Source organism: Delphinus delphis, chromosome 10 (genome assembly GCF_949987515.2).
Source record: "Delphinus delphis chromosome 10, mDelDel1.2, whole genome shotgun sequence".
Classification (NCBI taxonomy): Eukaryota; Metazoa; Chordata; class Mammalia; order Artiodactyla; family Delphinidae; genus Delphinus; species Delphinus delphis.
The window spans coordinates 61,158,904-61,178,481 of NC_082692.2; the positions used below are offsets into that span (position 1 = coordinate 61,158,904).

General features: G+C 40.1%; 1 protein-coding gene across 1 annotated transcript in view; it reads left to right on the plus strand.

Annotated features, from left to right (window-relative positions):
* The first annotated feature begins 8,405 nt into the window (after window positions 1-8,405).
* SCN10A (sodium voltage-gated channel alpha subunit 10) overlaps window positions 8,406-19,578 on the plus strand; it is a 75,875-nt gene continuing 64,702 nt past the window's right edge. Inside the window, exons 1-3 of the mRNA XM_060023762.1 lie at window positions 8,406-8,675; window positions 10,272-10,399; window positions 14,341-14,421. Of these exons, the coding sequence (XP_059879745.1) occupies window positions 8,406-8,675; window positions 10,272-10,399; window positions 14,341-14,421 (479 nt within the window). The remainder of the gene's footprint in view (window positions 8,676-10,271; window positions 10,400-14,340; window positions 14,422-19,578) is intronic.

Here is a 19,578-nt window from a genome sequence, read left to right on the forward strand (position 1 = left end):
AGTCGTGGCATTATTATTATTATTATTACTATTATTATTGTTTGAGGGGCTCACAGAGCTGACAGGCAGGACAAATTAGGGATGCTTCAGGCAGAGGAAGGCCTTGTATAGTGGGTGGGCTTTAGATAGATGGAGAAGGGGGGTTTACTGTGCACAGAGGAGGGAGGGGTACAGCGAGGAGACATAGGCAAAGAATCAGAGAAACCTAGAAAGTGCCAACTCTGTTGACAAAAGTCAGAGTAGTGGTTACACGGGGGAGTCTTCTGGGGTGCAGGAAATGTGCTATATCTTGGTCTTGGTACTAGTTACACAGGTGTTTGCGTATGTTAAAAAAAAAAAAGCATCAAACTGTAAAGTTAAAATGAGTGCCTCTTATTTACTTTGTGTATGTATATATTACCCCTCCATTTTAAAGAAATCACCAAAAATAATCCCCCCAAAGAATCGTGTTAATATTTTTATTCTTCACCTTCTGGACAGAACAGATAAGAATAATGACTTAAGTCACCAATAGGCTCTGACCTTGGCTATGTCAGCCTGAAGGCTTTAGTGCCTTATCTGTAGAAATGGGTTAATAATGGGGTCAGCTTGGAATGTCCTGGTTGGCCCACTGGTTCAGTGCTCATCCAGACACTGCACTATATCTCCTGCTCCCATCTATTCCAGTCCTGGCTCTGTGGAACATCAGTATGAGGGCAGGATAAAGGGAATCCTGGGGAAACTGACAGCATGATTGATGGATATCTGGGTTGTTGTCCCAGCTCTGCCTCTTTCTAGTTGGAGGACTTGGGCAAGATCCATTATCCACCTGGGTCTCAGAGTCTTTACCTGTCATCTAGAGACAGTTGTCCTTCAGGGAGATTATATGTTTTGATGTGAAATCAGATGGATTATGTAGCACTTCTGGGTCAACTACTTAATAATTATGTTCCCTTGGGGAATACTACTGTTAACAGCAAACTTAATATATGTTTCCTTAATATATGTTCTAGTCATTGCTCTCAGCACTATAGATAAGCATTGTTCTAAGCACTTATTTAATCCTCGTGATAATCTCTTAGTGCTGTTATTATGCCTGCTTTATAGATGAGAAACCTGAGGACAGAGGAGTTAAGTAAACTTCCCAAGGTCCCACAGTTAGCAATTTTGTAGAGTAGGGATTTAAACCCAGATAGTCTGGCTCCAGAATCCAAGAACTTAGCCATTACACGTTGCCTCTCTACATACCGGTTTCTTAACCAATGGAAAATATTTCACTATACTGAGGGAGAGGTAAAAACGTGTTAAAAAATTTTAGAGAAATTAAATATTAGATGAAATCACATAGTGCATTTTAAAGATCTGAAACACTAAGCATGCACCATATAGGTTTTAAAATGTGACAATTTCACTGAGACCCCATTTTTACCCAGTGACAGTCCTTCATGCTTTACACTGTGCCAGGCACTGGGGGCCACAGAGCTGTGGACAGAATAAATTTGTTTCTGCCCTCACAGGACTTACAATTGACTGAGGCAGACAGGTATTAAACAAACACACAAATAAATTTAATTATAAACTGTGATAAGTGTCAGAAAAGGAAAGGATTCTTTGGGACATCATCTTGAAGGTACCTAATTTAGAAAGGCAAGATCAAGGAAGGCCTCCCTGAGGAAGTGACATTTACTCAGTGGCCTAAAAGGAGACACATTATTTTTGTCAGAATTTGCCAATTGAAAGCAGGATTTGAGGACCAAGTCAGAATGTGATTTGTGGAAAAAAGATTCCTTCAATGCCAAGAGCCACGCAGCAGCACCAGACTTTCTGAGTACCTTTTGCTTCCCTGGAATAAACTGATGGGCTACATTATATTGGTTGGCATTTACATAATATTCACAGTGCTCTTGCCTTAGAAACTTTTCCAAAACCCATTTCTACCTGTCAGAATTTGCATATATTTTCTTTAGAAACCTAGCAAAGAAAAAGGGGGATTATTATTCATGAGAAGCATGTTTGACTCTAAAAGAATTAATGTTTAAGAAGAAGATTAACAGCCATAGAATTGCGTCATGGAAAGAGGCCTCTTATAGGTGCCACTGCTTTCAGGAGGTGTTCAACCAAGGCCAGACAGAGAGAGAAAATACTCCAGTGGGAGCCATCAGCCTGGGTGTGAATTTGCATATTCTTTAGGGTCTCTTAGCCCACAGTGCACTTGTGCCTCTCCCAGCTAGAGTATGTGACATTCATATTACGATACATACAGTCATAAAAACACTCTAAAAACAGTAAGCCTTCACCAGTTTCTCTCATCTAGGTTGGTCCTGCTCTTCTTCAAAACCTTCAGGCACTTGTCTTTATGGCTTAAAAACTCCATGGTCAGAACCACATAATTTAGCCCTTATTTTTTTCCAATTATTTCCTAATTGTTAGGATTCTTTTCTCCCTGAGAAGTCTGAAAGGCCCCCAGAGCAAGAAACATGGCTTTTTGTCAAGATGGAAGGGCCTCAGTGTATACCTAGACCAATTCCCTCATTGTACAGATGAGAAAACTGAAATCCAGAGAAAGATAATACGCAATGACTGAGCAAGGTTTATTATAGACCTGTGGCTGCGGTTCCAGTCTTCTAACTTTTGGCCCAGTGCTCTTTCCTCTGCACCACCTCATCTTCCACAACACCTCAAAGAGCTACATGCATATTAAACCTTTAGCAATTACTAAGAATGGAAGAATTTCTGAATATTTGACAAAATGAGAAAGAGCTAAGTCTTCCTGACTCACCCTGCAACCTCCAGCAGCTCAGCTGAACACTTCCAGGCTATGGCAGTTTGAAGAGAACCTCTGAACCTTAAAAGGCACAAGGCCATGTTCATATTTGACTGTAGCCAAGAGAACACAGATCTGTCGCCTGTTTCCCTAGAGAGTCAAGAAGCAAAATAAATGTGAAAGGCAATCCTCCTATTCCTCCAGGAGTTGCATCCAGAAGGAAACTGAACACATCAATCATGTCAGGGAGAAATACTTCTACCAGGTGCATGATCAAGCCCAATCCTGATGTTTCCTACTGCAAAGTCAACCTGTCCTTAACTAGACAAAACCTTAGCTTCCTCACAAGATCACCCTCAAAATGAGTCAAAGCCATCGCATTACTTCCAGATTCATAAGACACCAGCACTCATGAAATCTCTAGCTTACTTAAATATACCTGGTCATGTTTTAAAAACTATAAGAACTCACAGCGCTTCTCAGCCTCCCTCACCGAAGAATTCTGAAGGTCTGTTAATGATATACTCTGATAGGAACCTGTTGAAGAGGATAGGAATTCTGTTGGGGAGGGTAATAGAAGTAGGAGAAAGAAGAAAGATTCTATATGTTTTTATTAAAAACTCTTATCCACAGCATGAATTCCCTTCAAATTTTGAGTATACTGTAATTTGTATTATCTCATTAAATAAACACTTTTATTTTGGGGAGCTGAGCCATATTAAAAAGTATTCATACACTAAAGGTGGGGGATGGAGAAATAAAGTGGAAACATTATGAGTTTTAAATATTGTGTTTAATTGTAAATGATCTCAAATGTTTATTTAGTTTGTATGCTGAGAACTAGTGGTATGGAATTGAAATAGGCTAGATGGCTATTGGCTATTTTATCACACGTATAATGGGAAATTTTAAAGTTACATTGTGCCTTTGCACAGCATTTAGCTTACAAAATGCTTTCACATATATTACTCGATTCTCCCAATAACAGTGTCAGATTAGCAGGGCAGATGTTAGCATCTCCAGTTCACAAATCATAGAAATGAGGGTAAGACAATTCAAAAAAACCTAGTTAGTGTCAGAACCCAAGCTTCCTCCCTCCAATTCCAGTGCTATTTTAACGAAACCACACTACTTCTCTGTTCTGTTTTTGTTTGACCAATTATAACTTGAAGTCTCTAGAACTGACTCAATCCACCATCCTGAGTTTCTGGGTCCATAACACTCCAGATCAGGTGATGAGGAACTTGATTTCTTCCTTACTGACAAAAATATTTTCCTTCATTCTGATTCTGTTTTCAGTGGGTTGGGGTTGTGAGACAAAGACCCTGAAGAAAAGAATATTTTTCTCCTCTTCAGCTTCATTTGGATCTCTGTTCTATTGGGCAGAGATGTTTTGATTAAATGCTTGTTAGGCACTTTCTCCCAAACTTTCACATTTCTTTCTTCCTTGAATTACTCCTTTCTTCCACTTTATCCCTCACAGAAATTTGATTATTCTCAGCACTATAGCCTGACACACTCATTGAACCCTACAGCAGTTACTCACCGAGCCTGGTAGAAAGCCATTCCCACTCAATTCTCTCACCCATCCCCACAGTTCTTGTTCAGCACCATGGACAGCTCAAGGGCATACTAGGCATTGCCTTGCTCTTTCACCAAGGACTGATGGTGTATGTCGTTTTCACCACACTGTAAATACTTTTTGTTGTACTCCATCCCTGGACAACAGATCAGCTAGCTATTATCTCTGAATCATTCGGAGGTAAATTATGCTCAGCAAAGATTCCCATAGCCCCATTCCTTTAGCACCAGGGACAACTCAGGACTATTCAACTTCAAAGACAACTCAGTGATATTTTTCTGTTGTCCCAGATAGCTGAGGCTTAATCTCTGACTACTGGGCAGGAGTATGGATAATGTGGTCTCACCTTCATCACCAGAAACAGCTTATTGCACTTTCCCATTGGCATCGCTACTTCAAATTCTATCTCTTCTCTGGATAGCTTACTCACATGTCCAGTTTCCCTGTTGCTCCAATCAGATGCCTAACAATTAAAAATTTCAGGGCAATGGACAACTCAGATAGACACATATCAGTATCACCAACTATCTAAAATGCTGACACTTTAGGGACTGCTCTAAGTCTTCACTAATATGGCCACATCCCTCAAAACAGGGACAATTAATTCCATATTCCCATTAGCATAGAGACCCCAGCAATATCCCTAGCTAGTGCTAAAGCTAGCTAGGTTGCTCATTACACTAACTAAAGAGCCTAACCACACTCTCAGCACCATGCACAATACAGTTTCACTCAGATGTGCCAATCGCTTGGTTACTATTTCTCAGCACCAGCTTAGTCACATTCACAGCCCACCCATGAAATGTCCAACCACATTCTCAGTCCTAGTGACATCCTGATAATATGCTTGCTGTTCCACCAGGCATCCAAGTCATGGAAGCAGAACCTGAAGCAGCTTATAATCATGGTTCTACTTTTTGGGTAGCCCACATAACTAGTTTAATCATGTTTGTAGTTACACCCATACCCAGCCACTCTCTTTCAGCAAATCAAGCAATCTAGTCACATCCTTTCCACCCCATGGTACTTACTCATGCTCCCCCTGAATCCCCATGACTAAAACCATTCCCACCCCTAGAATAAGGCTTAGCAGTTCTTAAAACTTCTCTTCCTGCTCTTCTATGACACTGACAGATTTTGTTCTTCTTCTTTCTGGCTATAGCATCTCTGTAATGCTCAACACCTCTTCACCCCCATAGACCTCCAGGTTTCAGCCCTCACTGTTCTTCTTCCACCTTGAAGAACAAATTTTATCCAAATCAGGGTGGATTTTAAGAACACCAGCCTTAAGTTGTTAGTGAACAGAAACCACATTTTCCCCCCAGTAACTTGGAATATGGTCAATTTCTGCCCACCCTGGTCTCACAATCCAAGTACCAGTGCTTTCTCTTCCCTTTTTTTCTAAAACTCAAAACCACTATTCATTTAATAAATATCTGCCGAGTATTTACTAAATGCCAGACACTATGCTATGGCCTGGAGAATCAGTGCTGAACAGGATAAATGTGTTCCCTCACTGAGCTTACAATTTAGTGAGAGAAGTAGTAAAGCAAATAGCAATTACAAACCAGAGGTTTATAGAGAAAACACAGTGAGTTACAGCAGCACAAAATGGGAAGCCTAACAGAGACTTCATATGGGATCAGAAATGGAGGAGTTATCTGAAAACCAACAGTAAAAGAATGAGAGGGGATTAATCAGGCAAAGCAAGGTGGGGGAGTAATTTTAGGCAAAGGAAATAGAACATGGAAAGGTCTTAAAATGAAAAAGAATGGGTCAGACTCAAGGAGAAACTAATAAAAATGGTATGCCTGGTAAACAGTGCTGGAGAGGTAAGCACACAGTTTGGGTTATCCTGAGGGCTGTGGGGAGCTTTAGAAGGATTTTAAATAAGAACATAATATAACCAGATTTGCATTTTAGGAAGATCATTTGGTTTCAGTTGGAGAATAGATGAAAAAGGACTAAAGGGGAAGCAAATATACATAGGGGGTCATTGGATGACAGTGATTTAACGACCAGTATGATGGAGAAGCTAAAGAGACATGGAGAGAAGATACTAAAGAGATGGAATCAACAGCACTGGATGTCTTATTGGATGTGGGAATGAAATAGAAAGGACATCATGATGATAGCTAGGTTATGGACAAGCACAGAAATAGGCTATTGGGGGCCATTCACAGAGGGAGAGAGTCTTAGAGGAGAGACAGGTACTAGAAAGGGGTGGAGAGATGGTAATAAGTACAGTTCGGGACATATTGAGTTTGAGGTACCCAGTAGACATTCAAGTGGAGGTGCCAAATTTGGGTCTGATCCCCATGGGCATAATAAGAGCTGGAGATAAAGACTCAGGAGTCATCTGCATATACATGAGAACTGAAGCCATGAGTATGGATGAGATGCTCTCAGGAGGTGGTGTCAGACAGACCTGGGATTGAGAGTACCTGTCCTGCCACTTATTAGCTATGTGATCTTGGGGAAGTTAATTTTGCCACTCTAGTTTCTCATTTATATATTAGAGATAATACCTCATAGGGTACAGTGATGGTTAATATGTTAATGCGTGCAAATTGCTTAATCCAGAATATGGAATATAGTGAATCTCTGTAAATGTTATTATCAGTGCTATCGATGTTATTATTATTATTATCATTATGCAGAATTTTAAAAAGCATAATTTAGAGCCCCTAGAGTCATAGTCACATATGGGAGAAAGTGAGGAAAAGAAGATTGAGTGTGTCAGAGCAGTTGAGGAGAGACTGTGTTTCAAGAAGGAGGAAGTAGTCAAAATAACCAATAACCCCATCAAGATAAGAACTGAGTTCTCCCTGAATTTAGGCAGAAGAAGGTCTCTGCTGCCCTTGCAAGGAGGCGTTTTAGTGAGGTAGTGGACACAGATGTTAAGCTGCTAAAAGTGAAGAATGACCAGAGACAGTGAGTGGAAATGAGTCCTTTATGAAATTCAGCAGGGAATGGGAGGAGAGAAGAGGGAAGAACTGAATGGGCTATGTACTAAGTAAAAATTTTTAAAGTTGAAGGAGACTTGAGCATCTCTAAAGGCTGATAGGAGGGAACCAGCAGACAAGTCAGGAAAGAGAAATGAGGTAGTGAGGGGATAAGATCCAAAACAGAAGGAAAAGATTGGCCTTAGCCAGAATGAGGAGTGATGTTCTCCCTGTTGTGACAGGAGGAGGGAAGATAGAAGGGTGTAGATTGCAGGTAAGTTGGAGGTTTGGGGGCATGAAGTTGAAGGAACTGTGTTTTCTTCGTGAGGTAGGCAATGTGGTCATTGTCTTACTGGAAGGGGAAATGGGGAATAGCAGTCAGGAAAGACAAACAGTATTTGAAATATCAGACTAGAAGAAACTGCTGCCTAGCGAAACCATATGATTCCTAAGTGGCATTGTTGTTCCTCATCACCCCTCAACAGTACAGATTCAGAGAAACCTGAGTTAGACTCATTTAGACTGACCTAGGCTGGGTATTTAGGATAAGGACAAGGGAGTGGTCAAAATGGTGGACCACAGGATCTGATCTGGATATGGAAAGAAGTGTTCAGCCACGGACAAAGAGAAAGCAGCCTGGGGAGTCCAAATGGAGTTCAGAGACGGGGAGAAGCATTGAAAATGTCAATAAAAAAATGTTGTGATCAGAAAGTAGGAGGAGACCCAAGATAAAGTAGATCATGTACCAACGTCTTTGATGAATGCAGGAGAGTGCCTGCTACTCCGTGGTCATGGAAATGAGGAGAGAGGGCAGTATGGCTGGATCTGGTGGGGGGCAGGGGGTACAAAAATGATGAAGGAACAAAGACTAGAAGCTCATGGACAGCATAGATACCACCCTGAGGTACATGGAGTAAGATGAACTGACCAGCCTCCCTCGAGAATGCTGCAGGGCAGTGGGGTCCTGGGGGAGCTCAGTGTGAGTTAAGAAAGGAACTGAAGAGGTGGGGGGTCGGGGGGGAAGAGTTCTAGCAAGCAAGGTGGGAGGGAGAGAGCCAGTGGGCAGGCTGTTACCTCTCTGTGGTTATGTCCACTCTCATAAGAGTATAAATTCTTCCTGAAGAAGAATGAGAAGATGGAATTCCCCTCTGGGTCTCTGGAAACTACCAACTTCCATCGATTCACCCCAGAGTCTCTGGTGGAGATTGAAAAACGAATTGCTGCTAAGCAGGAGGCAAAGAAAACCAAAGAGAAGTCCAAGAAACAGAAGGACCAGGAAGAGAAGACTCGGCCCCAGCTTGACTTGAAAGCGTGTAACCAGCTGCCCAAGTTCTATGGCGAGCTCCCAGCAGAGCTGGTCGGGGAGCCACTGGAGGATCTGGACCCCTTCTACAGCACACACCGGGTAAGGGCTACTGGCCGGAATGGCCATTCTCAGCTCTGGGAGAGGAAACCTCTGTCCCACCCAGTCCAGGATTCCTCCTGCACCGTGGGTGATGTGGCTGTCAGCTGGACTCAGTTAGTGAAAAATATATCTAATTCACCTCCTCAATACTCTCTTTGAATCTCTATGGTGTTTACGGTGGAGGTTAATTAAATCCAAATCCTCAAAAGCAGTGACAACTGCTGTGGAGTTTTCAGAGGAAGTTGGCTATTCCCTTGGATAAGTTCTGGCCTCAGATCTCCAGAGATGTTGGCTTTCTATGCAAGTGGGGAGCAGAGATCTTGAGGCTGGGATTGAGAGTACCTGTCCTGCCACGTAGCATAGGGAAGGGGAACCGAAATCAGGATGATTTAAACCAGTGGTCCTCAAAGTATGATCTCAAAACCCCTGGGGTTCCCAAAACCCTTTTAGTGGGTTCAGGAGTTCAAAACTATTTCTTAGTAATACTCAGATGTCATTTGTCTTTTTTACTCACATTCTTTTGTGAACATACAATAGTTAACATAGAGGCTATTGATGGAGGATCACATCTGTCTAACAGCTACTGGAATGTATGCTTGTATACTCCTGTGTTTTAAAAGGTCCTATCTTTTTAAATTTCTAATATTATATATATATATATATATATATATATATATATACACACACACACACATATGTACAAACATATATATACATGCATATATACACACATATATATACATACACACACACATGGTATAAGCAAAAAGGTATAAACATTAACAAGAGATCATTAAGGTCCTCAGTAATTTTCAAGAGTACAAAAGGGTCCTAAAATCAAAGTTTGAGAACCACCAGTTTAAACAGTTTCATGACAATTACCCTGTTTGTATTTTATCTTGGATGTTCTATACAGCTGAAAAAGTGGTGTGTGCATGTTTGGGGGTTGGGAGGGGCAGGAATCAGCCATCTCAAATATGGTTTGTAGAGAAAATAAAAAAGGCACTGAAATGACTTTCTCCTCTCACCTGCCAAGAGCTGTTATCCCCCAAAATGCTCAGAGGAGGGAACCAGTAGAGGGTTTAAAAGGGGAGACCTAGGAGGTAGAGAACAGAAGGACCATCACAGACCAGGGATGATCCACTAATCAGAAGAGGAATTAAATGCAACCAGAACTTCACCCCCCTGCTGCCAGAATCCTCTCCCTGGGCATGATGCATCTCACCAACCCTGGGTCAGCTGCCTGTTGACTGGGCAATCTCAGAGGCCCATCTTGATGCAGTCTGCCGCAGGGCCTGGGGTCTTGCTAGAAGGGTGAGGATATGGCTTTTAGCCCCTGATCCTCCCTTACTCTCTGCCCCTCCATTTGCCTCTCATTGACCCATGGTTCCCAGAGCCCTACTTGCTCCTGAGCCTGAGATGATCTCACTTATGCTCAAACCCATGGCTGGAGGAGGATGCATGTTTCTCACTGGAGATCCACCCTCTGTTGTGGTTTTTTTTTTACATCTTTATTGGATTATAATTGCTTTACAATGTTGTGTTAGTTTCTGCTGTACACAAAGTGAATCAGCTTTATGTTGTGTTTTGTTTTAGACATTTATGGTGCTGAACAAAGGGAGGACCATTTCCCGGTTTAGTGCCACTCGGGCCCTGTGGTTATTCAGTCCTTTCAACCTGATCAGAAGAACAGCCATCAAAGTGTCTGTCCACTCATATCCTTTGCACAGTTGCTCCTTCCACGTTAGAATCAAGCGGTGCCCACTGTGTCATGTACCTTCTTTGGGGGTTAACAATAGAGCCTTCCTCCAACTGAATCCTAAAACAATGAGATCATCAAATTGAAAAAAAAGTTTGTGTTTTTAGTGTGTTCAACACCCAAAAGCAGTCTCAAGACAGAGGAGGTGTTCATGCAACCCACACCTGGTCTGGGATTCAACTAGACCAGTCTGGACACATGTGTGGATGCACAAGTTGAAAAGGGGAGATTGCTGATACACCCAGGTACATTCTCATCATATGTGGCCTGTTCTTCCCACAACATAATAACCAGTAAGAGGGTCCCTAGGCTTCTTTGGGCAGATATGATAGGTGTGGGTTGATATTCTGTTTCCTAGCCATGCTGGAGAGTGATTGCTTATTTGGCAAAAAGTCAACTCTTGAGAAGGCAAAGAGAACAGACTGCAACGGGCAGAGCGAAGATTGTCTAAATGGGACCCCACTGGTCATGGGGTACTGCCTACAGCACATTACCCCCAAACTACTGGCCGGTTAAAAATGTCAGTAGTCTGAGGTTCATGCCATTGAGGAACGTAGTAATGGTTAGAAATACGTTGGTCAAATGTCTGTATTAAATTAATTGCTTTATGTAGCTTCAGAAGCTGCCTCGAGCTTTTCTCTTCTTTTTTTTTTTTTTTCAAGACAAGCCAAACTAGGACAAACAAGAGACTTTGGCTTGGTTTCCAAGGATCTTCCCTAGCGACTGTCCAAATTGGAAGTTCCTAATAACAAATTCAGCCTTGGTTTCTCGGAGGTTGATTTGCAAGACCAGCCTTGCCTCAGCTGCCTGTCAGATGGTAGCCAGCCTCTTAGCAGGTGTCTAGTAAAAGGGCTCTTGCCTCGCACTCTGGGGTAGATTGTTGGATTGCTGGACAGCACTCAGTGACCTGGTAGCTCACTACATTACATTTTCCCTTTACATGTTTTACCTTTATGGCCAACCAGTGGGAATCATATTTTCTTAATTCAATCTCGGCTTTCCTAATGCTGTAGAAGAGTATTTAATAATAATAATAGGGGCTTCCTTGGTGGCGCAGTGGTTGAGAGTCCGCCTGACGATGCAGGGAACACGGGTTCGTGCCCCGGTCCAGGAAGATCCCACATGCCGCGGAGCGGCTGGCCCCATGGGCCATGGCCACTGAGCCTGCGCGTCCGGAGCCTGTGCTCCACAATGGGAGAGGCCACAACAGTGAGAGGCCCGCGTACTGGAAAAAAAAAAAAAAAAGTCTCCTATTTGCTAAATACCTCCTAAGCATCAACACTGTCATAGGTACAGAAACCCTTGAAGAAGGGATTAGCACCTCCATCCTACATGTTACTGTTACTCAGAGGCATGAAATTAATTGCCCAAGGTCACACAGCTAGTTAAAAGGTCCAGCCTGCGTCCTGCTTAGGGCAGTATCAGCAATAAGGAAGTAGGCAGTTAATGGAAACGAATTAGGGTAATTTTTTCTCTAACTATGTCATCTCTACATAGGTTTTTTTTTTTAATATACAATTACATAAAAATTACAAATAAAGAAAAACAGCAAATATACAAACTCCTTTTCATCCATCCCGGCTGAATTACATCTAGTTAAGTAAGAAACAACTAATTAGAAATAAAACCCCTTTAAAGAACCAAGTAACCAGTAAATATTCCTTTTATCTTGAGATTTGATGAATAAATAATTGCTGGGTGGAGTCACAGCTGGACAGAAAAGCTGTTAAGGGTCTCCTTCTCACAAAAGTCTGAATTTATATATTTAAATCTCATGAACTTTGTAGCTCCAGCCCCCCACATATTATTCAAGGTATGGAATTCTCAATCTCCTATTATTAATATTTCACCAAAATTATAATTCTAATCAAATTTGCTCTGAATGTTTTCACAAGTAATATTATCAGAATATATCATAATTCTTTAAAGGTTTGTGGAGTTGGAGATATGATTTTAATTTAATCCTTGGGTTAACATTTCCCCCCAACCTGAACACATTTCTTAATTTAATTGCAAGTCAACAGGAAAATGTGGTTTAATTAGTAGAATTTCCCTTTTCAAAATAGATGGGTTCCTAAATAACTGTAAAACAGGGCACATTAAAGGCATTTACAGAAAACTAAAATAGATTTAGATACTTCTGCTCAAATTGAAATTATGAAAGATGAGTGGTTCACTCTGTAGGTCAAGCTTACATCTTCAGGCGTTTTCTTTAGGAAGTAATTGTTAGGAATTCAGAAAAATGTCCAATGGGGGAAATCTATCTTTGGACTTCGCCACCAACATTTCTGCCCCATCTATTTACCCTCTTCCACTCACCTTACTTTTCAGTGTCTCTATCCCCTTCTTGTAATGCATTTGCCCCCAACCTCTCCTTTAAGATTCTCCCCTCTTGCTATTCAGAGTTCTCCTCAACAGCCTAATCCTGTTTGGGATCTTCTCCTTGAGCCGGCATTTTACTCCCCTGTGCCTGCCTCCATTCCTAACCAGATGTCCATTTCCTCAGTGTGCCTGATCTCAGCTAAATTGGAAAAACAATCTGACGAACCTGATTGCCATGAAAGCGTGTAGCCATCCCCTTATCTCTAACTTCCTAGGAGTATAGTAGTTCCCCCTTATCCATGGTAGATACGTTCCAAAACCCCCAGTGGATGCCTGAAACCACAGACAGTACTGAACCCTATATGTTTTTCCCTATACTTACCTACCTATGAAAAAATTTGATTTATAAATTAAGCAAGAGATTAAATTAGGTATGAGATTAACAACAACAATAATAAAATAGAACAATTATAACAAAATACTGTAATGAAAGTTAGGTGAATGTGGTCCCTCTCTCTCTTCTTTTTTTTTTGTGGTACACGGGCCTCTCACTGTTGTGGCCTCTCCCATTGAGGAGCACAGGCTCCGGATGCGCAGGCTCAGTGGCCATGGCTCACGAGCCTAGCGGCTCCGCGGCATGTGGAATCTTCCCGGACCGGGGCACGAACCCGTGTCCCCTGCATCGACAGGCAGACTCTCAACCACTGCGCCACCAGGGAAGCCCTGGTCTCTCTTTATTGTACTGTATTCACTCTTCTTCTTCTTGTGATGATGTGACATGGTAAAATGCCCACGTGATGAGATGAAGCGAGGCGAATGATGTAGCCATTGTGACAGGACATTAGGCTACTATTGACCTCCTGATGATAAGTCAGAGGGAGGAGCATGTGCTTTGGGTGACCCCAGATCATGGAGCCATGATGATGTCGATGGTTGGGTGTCAGAAGCAAACAATGTTAATGGTTGGGGATCCCTGGTGGGAGGGAGTGGGAAGGCTGAAATGTCATCACATTAACTCAGAATGGTGGATAATTTAAAGCTTATTTTCAGACCACCATTGACCACAGGTAACTGAAACTGCAGAAAATGAAACCATGGATAAGGGAGGCGCTATTGCATTCTCCTTGTCTTTTAGGAAAAAAGAGACATTTGCAGGATGAAATTTCAGGCCATATTGTATAGTGAAATACAGGTGTCAGGGCAGAAGGACATTTTGGAAAAGGGATTCTGTTTCTTTTCATCTTGCTCAGGGTTCTATTTTCAGACAATCTGAGTCCACATCTCAGCGCCATGGTTGACTAGCTATATGACCTTGGAAAAATATTTAAGCTTTGTCAGCCTGTTTGCTTAGCTCCAAAGTGTAGGTAATAATATCCACCTGTAGGTTAGTTGTATTAGAAATAATGTGGACGAAGTATTCAGCCGAGGGTAGGCACTCAGTGTCAGCTGTTATTATGTGACAAGAACATAAAGTTGATCCTAGCTAAAGAGTTATGGATTTAATCAATTCAGCGTCAAGGTGATCAGAAGTGACCTCAGGAAAACGTGGTGACTCTCAGCTTTTCCTTAACACAGGCCTCTCAGGTGGTTCAGTTTATTTATAACCATCACTATTTTGGTCAATTGTGTGGGCATGACCCAAACCGAACTTCCAGAGAGAATGGAGTGAGTAGATTTGCTGTCATTCTTGTGCCTTTCCTTTCTGTCCTCTCCTTCTGTTCCTTCACTGGGCGACTTTTTTCTCTTATTCATCCTGCTTGGTCTCATTTGGGTAATGTGGAATCCTATTGCCTATCTGACTTTGCAATGCTTAGATATCTTCTCTGTGGACTTTGTTTCATAAACACACATATGATATTCAGCTTCAAAGAGCTATAGATGAGTGGTTCTCAACCTTGGCTGCCCATTGGAATCCCCTGGGGAGATTTAAAAAATATTAATGCCTGGGGCCAGCCCCAGAGGGTCTGATTTCATTGGTCTGGGGTGGCCAGGGCAGATGAACCCCCTGCCTCCCCCCCCCACCTGTTAGGTGCGCACCTGAATGTAGTTGAGGGAAGTCCTACTCAGAAAGAGAAAGAGATGCAGAACCAAGAACAAATGGTTCTTGAACATATTCAGAAAATAACCCATGAATGAAGCTGTTGGCTGTATACCTCAAAGTGACCATAAAATTCCTGAGATTATTCTATCTCCCTGGGTTAATGATAGAATCTCTGTAGTTTCAGACTGTGAGGCCTTTCCAAAAACATTCTTCACCAAACCATCTGGGACGGTTGCCCCCTGCCCAGCTCAAGCAGGGCATATTTTTGGTATAATAACAGGAGCTTTGTAGAGCTTTCTCTTTTTCCAACTTTGTAATTTTTGTCTTTTGCTGACTGTAAATTAATACATGCCACAATAGAAAATATGTTCTATTTCTATTAATAAAGAAGAAAAATAAAGTGGTCATATTAATTGATGCTGAAAAGTCATTTGATAAAGTTTGATATCTGTTTATGATTAAAAACTCTTAGAAAAGTAGTAGAAGGGAACTGCTGTACTCTGATAAAGGGTAACCACTTTGAAGAAAGGAGTAAACATCATACTTAATTGTGAAACACAGCAAGCTTTCTCTTTGACATCAGAAGGAAAAAAAGCAAAGATCTCTGTTACATCAGTTGTATTCAGCTTTGTAAAGGAGATCCTAGCCAGTGTAGTAAAGCAAGGAAGAGAAAGAAAAGGTATAAGAATAAGAAAAGAAATACGTATAAAATAGATAACTAATAAGAACCTGCTGTATAAAAAAATAAAATTCAAAGAAAAAATAAGAAGTACCAAAGATGCCATGATTTATGGATAATATAATTATGTACATAAAATAGCCAATGTAATCTAGAGGTAAACTATTAGAATTAATAAGAGTATAGAAAAGCAGCTAGGTACAAATTAATATACATAAATCAATTGTATATATATACTAGCAACAAACAGAAAATAAAATAGTTTTTAAGAATACCATTTACACTGGCAGTTAAAAATATCAAGTTTCTAGAGATAAGACTATCAAAGTATGAGTAAAATCCCTAAAAAGAAAATTATAAAAATATTTAGTAATATTACAGAAACCCCCAAAATGGAGAGATATATTGTATTCTTAGATTCAAAGTCACAATATTGTAAGGCTCCCCAAAATGACTAATAAATTTAACGTGATTCCAATCAAAATCCCAACAGGCTTTTTTTTTTTTTGTGTGGTACACGGGCCTCTCACTGCTGTGGCCTCTCCCGTTGCAGAGCACAGTCTCCGGACGCGCAGGCTCAGCGGCCATGGCTCACGGGCCCAGTCGCTCCACGGCATGTGGGATCTTCCCGGACCGGAGCACGAACCCGTGTCCCCTGCATCGGCAGGTGGACTCTCAACCACTGCGCCACCAGCAAAGCTCCCAACAGGCTTTTTTTAATATAACTTGACAAACTGACTCTAAGATTTATATGAAAATGCAAAGAGCCAATTATAGCCAAGACACTTTTGAGACAGAAAAACAAGGTAGGAGAAAATAGTGTGCTCTACTGGATATCAAGATTTACTATAAGCTCTAATGATTGAAACAGTATGCCATTGGTGTAAGATTAGTCAGACCAGTGGAACAGAATAGTTGGCCCATAAACAGGCCAATGCACATACAAACCTTGAATTGCTGACAAAAGTGGCACTGCAAAACAGCAGGGAAAGGGCAGTCTTCAGTAAATGATGCTGAAGAATTAGGAATCCCAACAGAAAAATTACATTGAACATCCAATTTTACACCAAACACAAAAATCAGTTCTAGGTGGATTAAGATCTAAATTTCTTTGTGAAAGACAAAGACATCAAGCTTTTTGAAGGTTAAAAAAAAAACAAACTGGGCTTCCCTGGTGGTGCAGTGGTTGAGAGTACGCCTGCCGATGCAGGGGACACAGGTTCGTGCCCCGGTCTGGGAAGATCCCACATATCGCAGAGCGGCTGGACCCGTTCATTTTACAACTAATTTTTGTTTCATGTGCATTTTCATTATGTTTGTTACATATCATAATGAAAAGCTTCAAAACAAAATAAATTTAAAATAAATGGCCATTGCATTAAATGCAGAATACTGGAAAATATGTCAGAAGACAGTAACTATGTAGATAAATTGCTGTTAGAATTGTAGTTTATTATCTCTCTCTCTCTCTCTCTCTCTATATATATATATATATATACACACACACACACACACACACATATATATACTAAGATGATATAGCATGTAAAATTTCTATCCTTTTAAATTTCTAATGCAAAGCATTTTCTATCAAAAGTAAGAGTTATTTGGGGATTCTGGTTAAATATGGAAAATAGCATGAATATGTTTTACCCCAACCCTCTCAAAATGCCAATGAAATGACAGCATGGGAATAAGAACAGTATAAATATACAAGAACAAAGAGAAGTAGAAAGGAAAGCACAGAGGACAAAAGATGTCAGAATAATCTCAGAAGACCGAAAGTGGGTGGAGGACGGTAAATGACTCAGCAGACGAGGGCTTGTTAAATGACAGTGCCTGCAGAGGGGGATAAAAATGGGGATCAAGTCATTTTACCCCCTAAAACTCCAGAGGCCCTGAAAATGTTGACATGGTACAAATAGCAAAAACTGGGACTAGAAAGAGGGAAGAACATGGGAGCAGAGGATGTTCACTTATTGTCACTTCTATAGTAGCAAGAAATTAAAGAGCACTCTTTAAAGTTGATACATCAAGGAATGAAAAATAATTACATTTAACAGTACAAAGGTAAGCAGGAAAAAGATATTATTAATACATTCAGATGATGGATAAAACAGAGGGAAAAGGAAAGAGAATTAATGGCAATCAGAGATATTATTTAAAGAGATAGCATAGTAAAGGCAATGTATTACATAGTTTTGATTATGAATGTATATTTTAAGGCAACTACCAGAACTAAAATAAAAACTCTTCTAAATTCAGAATCATACAGAAAAAAATAAAGCAAATAAAAAATATCAGACAATGAAATATTTTAAAAACTATTAAAAACATAACACAAGGACTTCCCTGGTGGCACAGTGGTTAAGAATATGCCTGCCAATGCAGGAGACACAGGTTCGAACCCTCATCTGGGAAGATCCCACATGACACGGAGCAACTATAAGCTTGTGCACCACAACTACTGAGCCTGCGCTCTAGAACCCGTGAGCCACAATTACTGAAGCCCACTCGCCTAGAGCCCGTGCTCCGCAACAAGAGAAGCCACCACAATGAGAAGCCCTCGCACCGCAACGAAGAGTAGCTCCCACTCGCCACAACTAGAGAAAGCCTGCGCGCAGCAATGAAGACCCAATGAAGTCAAAAATAAATAAATAAAAAACATAAAGTAATATAAACAAAGATCAAATAAATCTATCATGTCAATAAATATAAATGGATTTTACTCATCTGTTTAAAAAAAAAGTCATGTTATATAACAAAGCAGTATTGAACTCTACGTTGACTAAAAAATATACCACTCAAAGTGATACAGAAAGGTCAAAATTAAAGAATGGGCAAAGATATAGGCAAAGGCAAACAGAGCAGGAGGCATGATCTTAACATCAGAGAAGGTAGAATTTAGGCCAAGAATTATTAAACAGGACAAAAATGACACTTTGTAATGCTAAATAATCCATAAACAGTAATGTATATATTTGCAACAAATAATGTGGCAACAATGTTTATAAACCAAAAATTATATACAAGACAAGAATAAAATAGACAAAAGTAGACAAGAATATTGTAGCGATAGGGAAGTGTAATTAATTTCTTTCAGCCCTATGACAGATCAAATGTATAAAACAGTATGTAAAGATACAGATAACTGGAGTAACATAGTAAGAGAGATCTAATTAATATCTTTCAAACTATATTCTCTGAAAAATAACTATACAAATTGACCGGTATTAAACAACAAAACCTTAACAAGATCCAAAAAGTAAAATAATAAAGAAAATATTCTCTGATCACACTACAATAAAATGAGAAAATAATAACAAAATTAGAAAAAAAAAGAGACCTTTCCACTTGATAATTTTTAAAACCTCTTTTAGAGGACTCTTAGATGGGAAAAAAAAAAACCAAACTAAAATTATAAAATTTCTAGGGAAGAAAAAAATTTTTAAAAACACTATGTATGTATGTATCCATTTCATATATATTTTACTGCTATCTAACATTCCATAATATATTCTCCTGTATTTCCTTCTAAAAGTCATATTTCTTTCTACATGTAGATAATTCATCCTCCCAGACTTTTGAGTGTATGTGTATGATATGTGATAGGCTTCTCATATTTTTCCATAAAGATTATTCCAACACCAATTTTAGTAGATTATCATTTCTCTAGTGATTCCTTCTACTACCTCTGTCATGCACCAGATTCTCATGCATACTCAAGTCTGTTTTCCTAGTAAGCTATTTGTCACTCCTGAGTCAACACCATACAATCTAAAAGCTTTATGATAAGATTTGACCTGGTTGATCATAGCACCCCTCCTTATTTGTCTTCTTTAAAATTATCTTGGTTCTTCCTGTTTCTTTACTTTTCCATATCAATTTAAGGGTCAGATTTTCAAGTTCTTGTCTTACAACTCTGTTGAAACTTTGATTGTAAATGCACTGAATTTATTTATTACCACAGGAAGAACTGCCACAATGACATATATAATTGTATCTCCTAATATATATATGCCTTCTTTTATATTCCTCCATAACATTTGACATCTTCTATAAAGTTCTTACATATCCTATCTCTAGGTACATTATATATCAT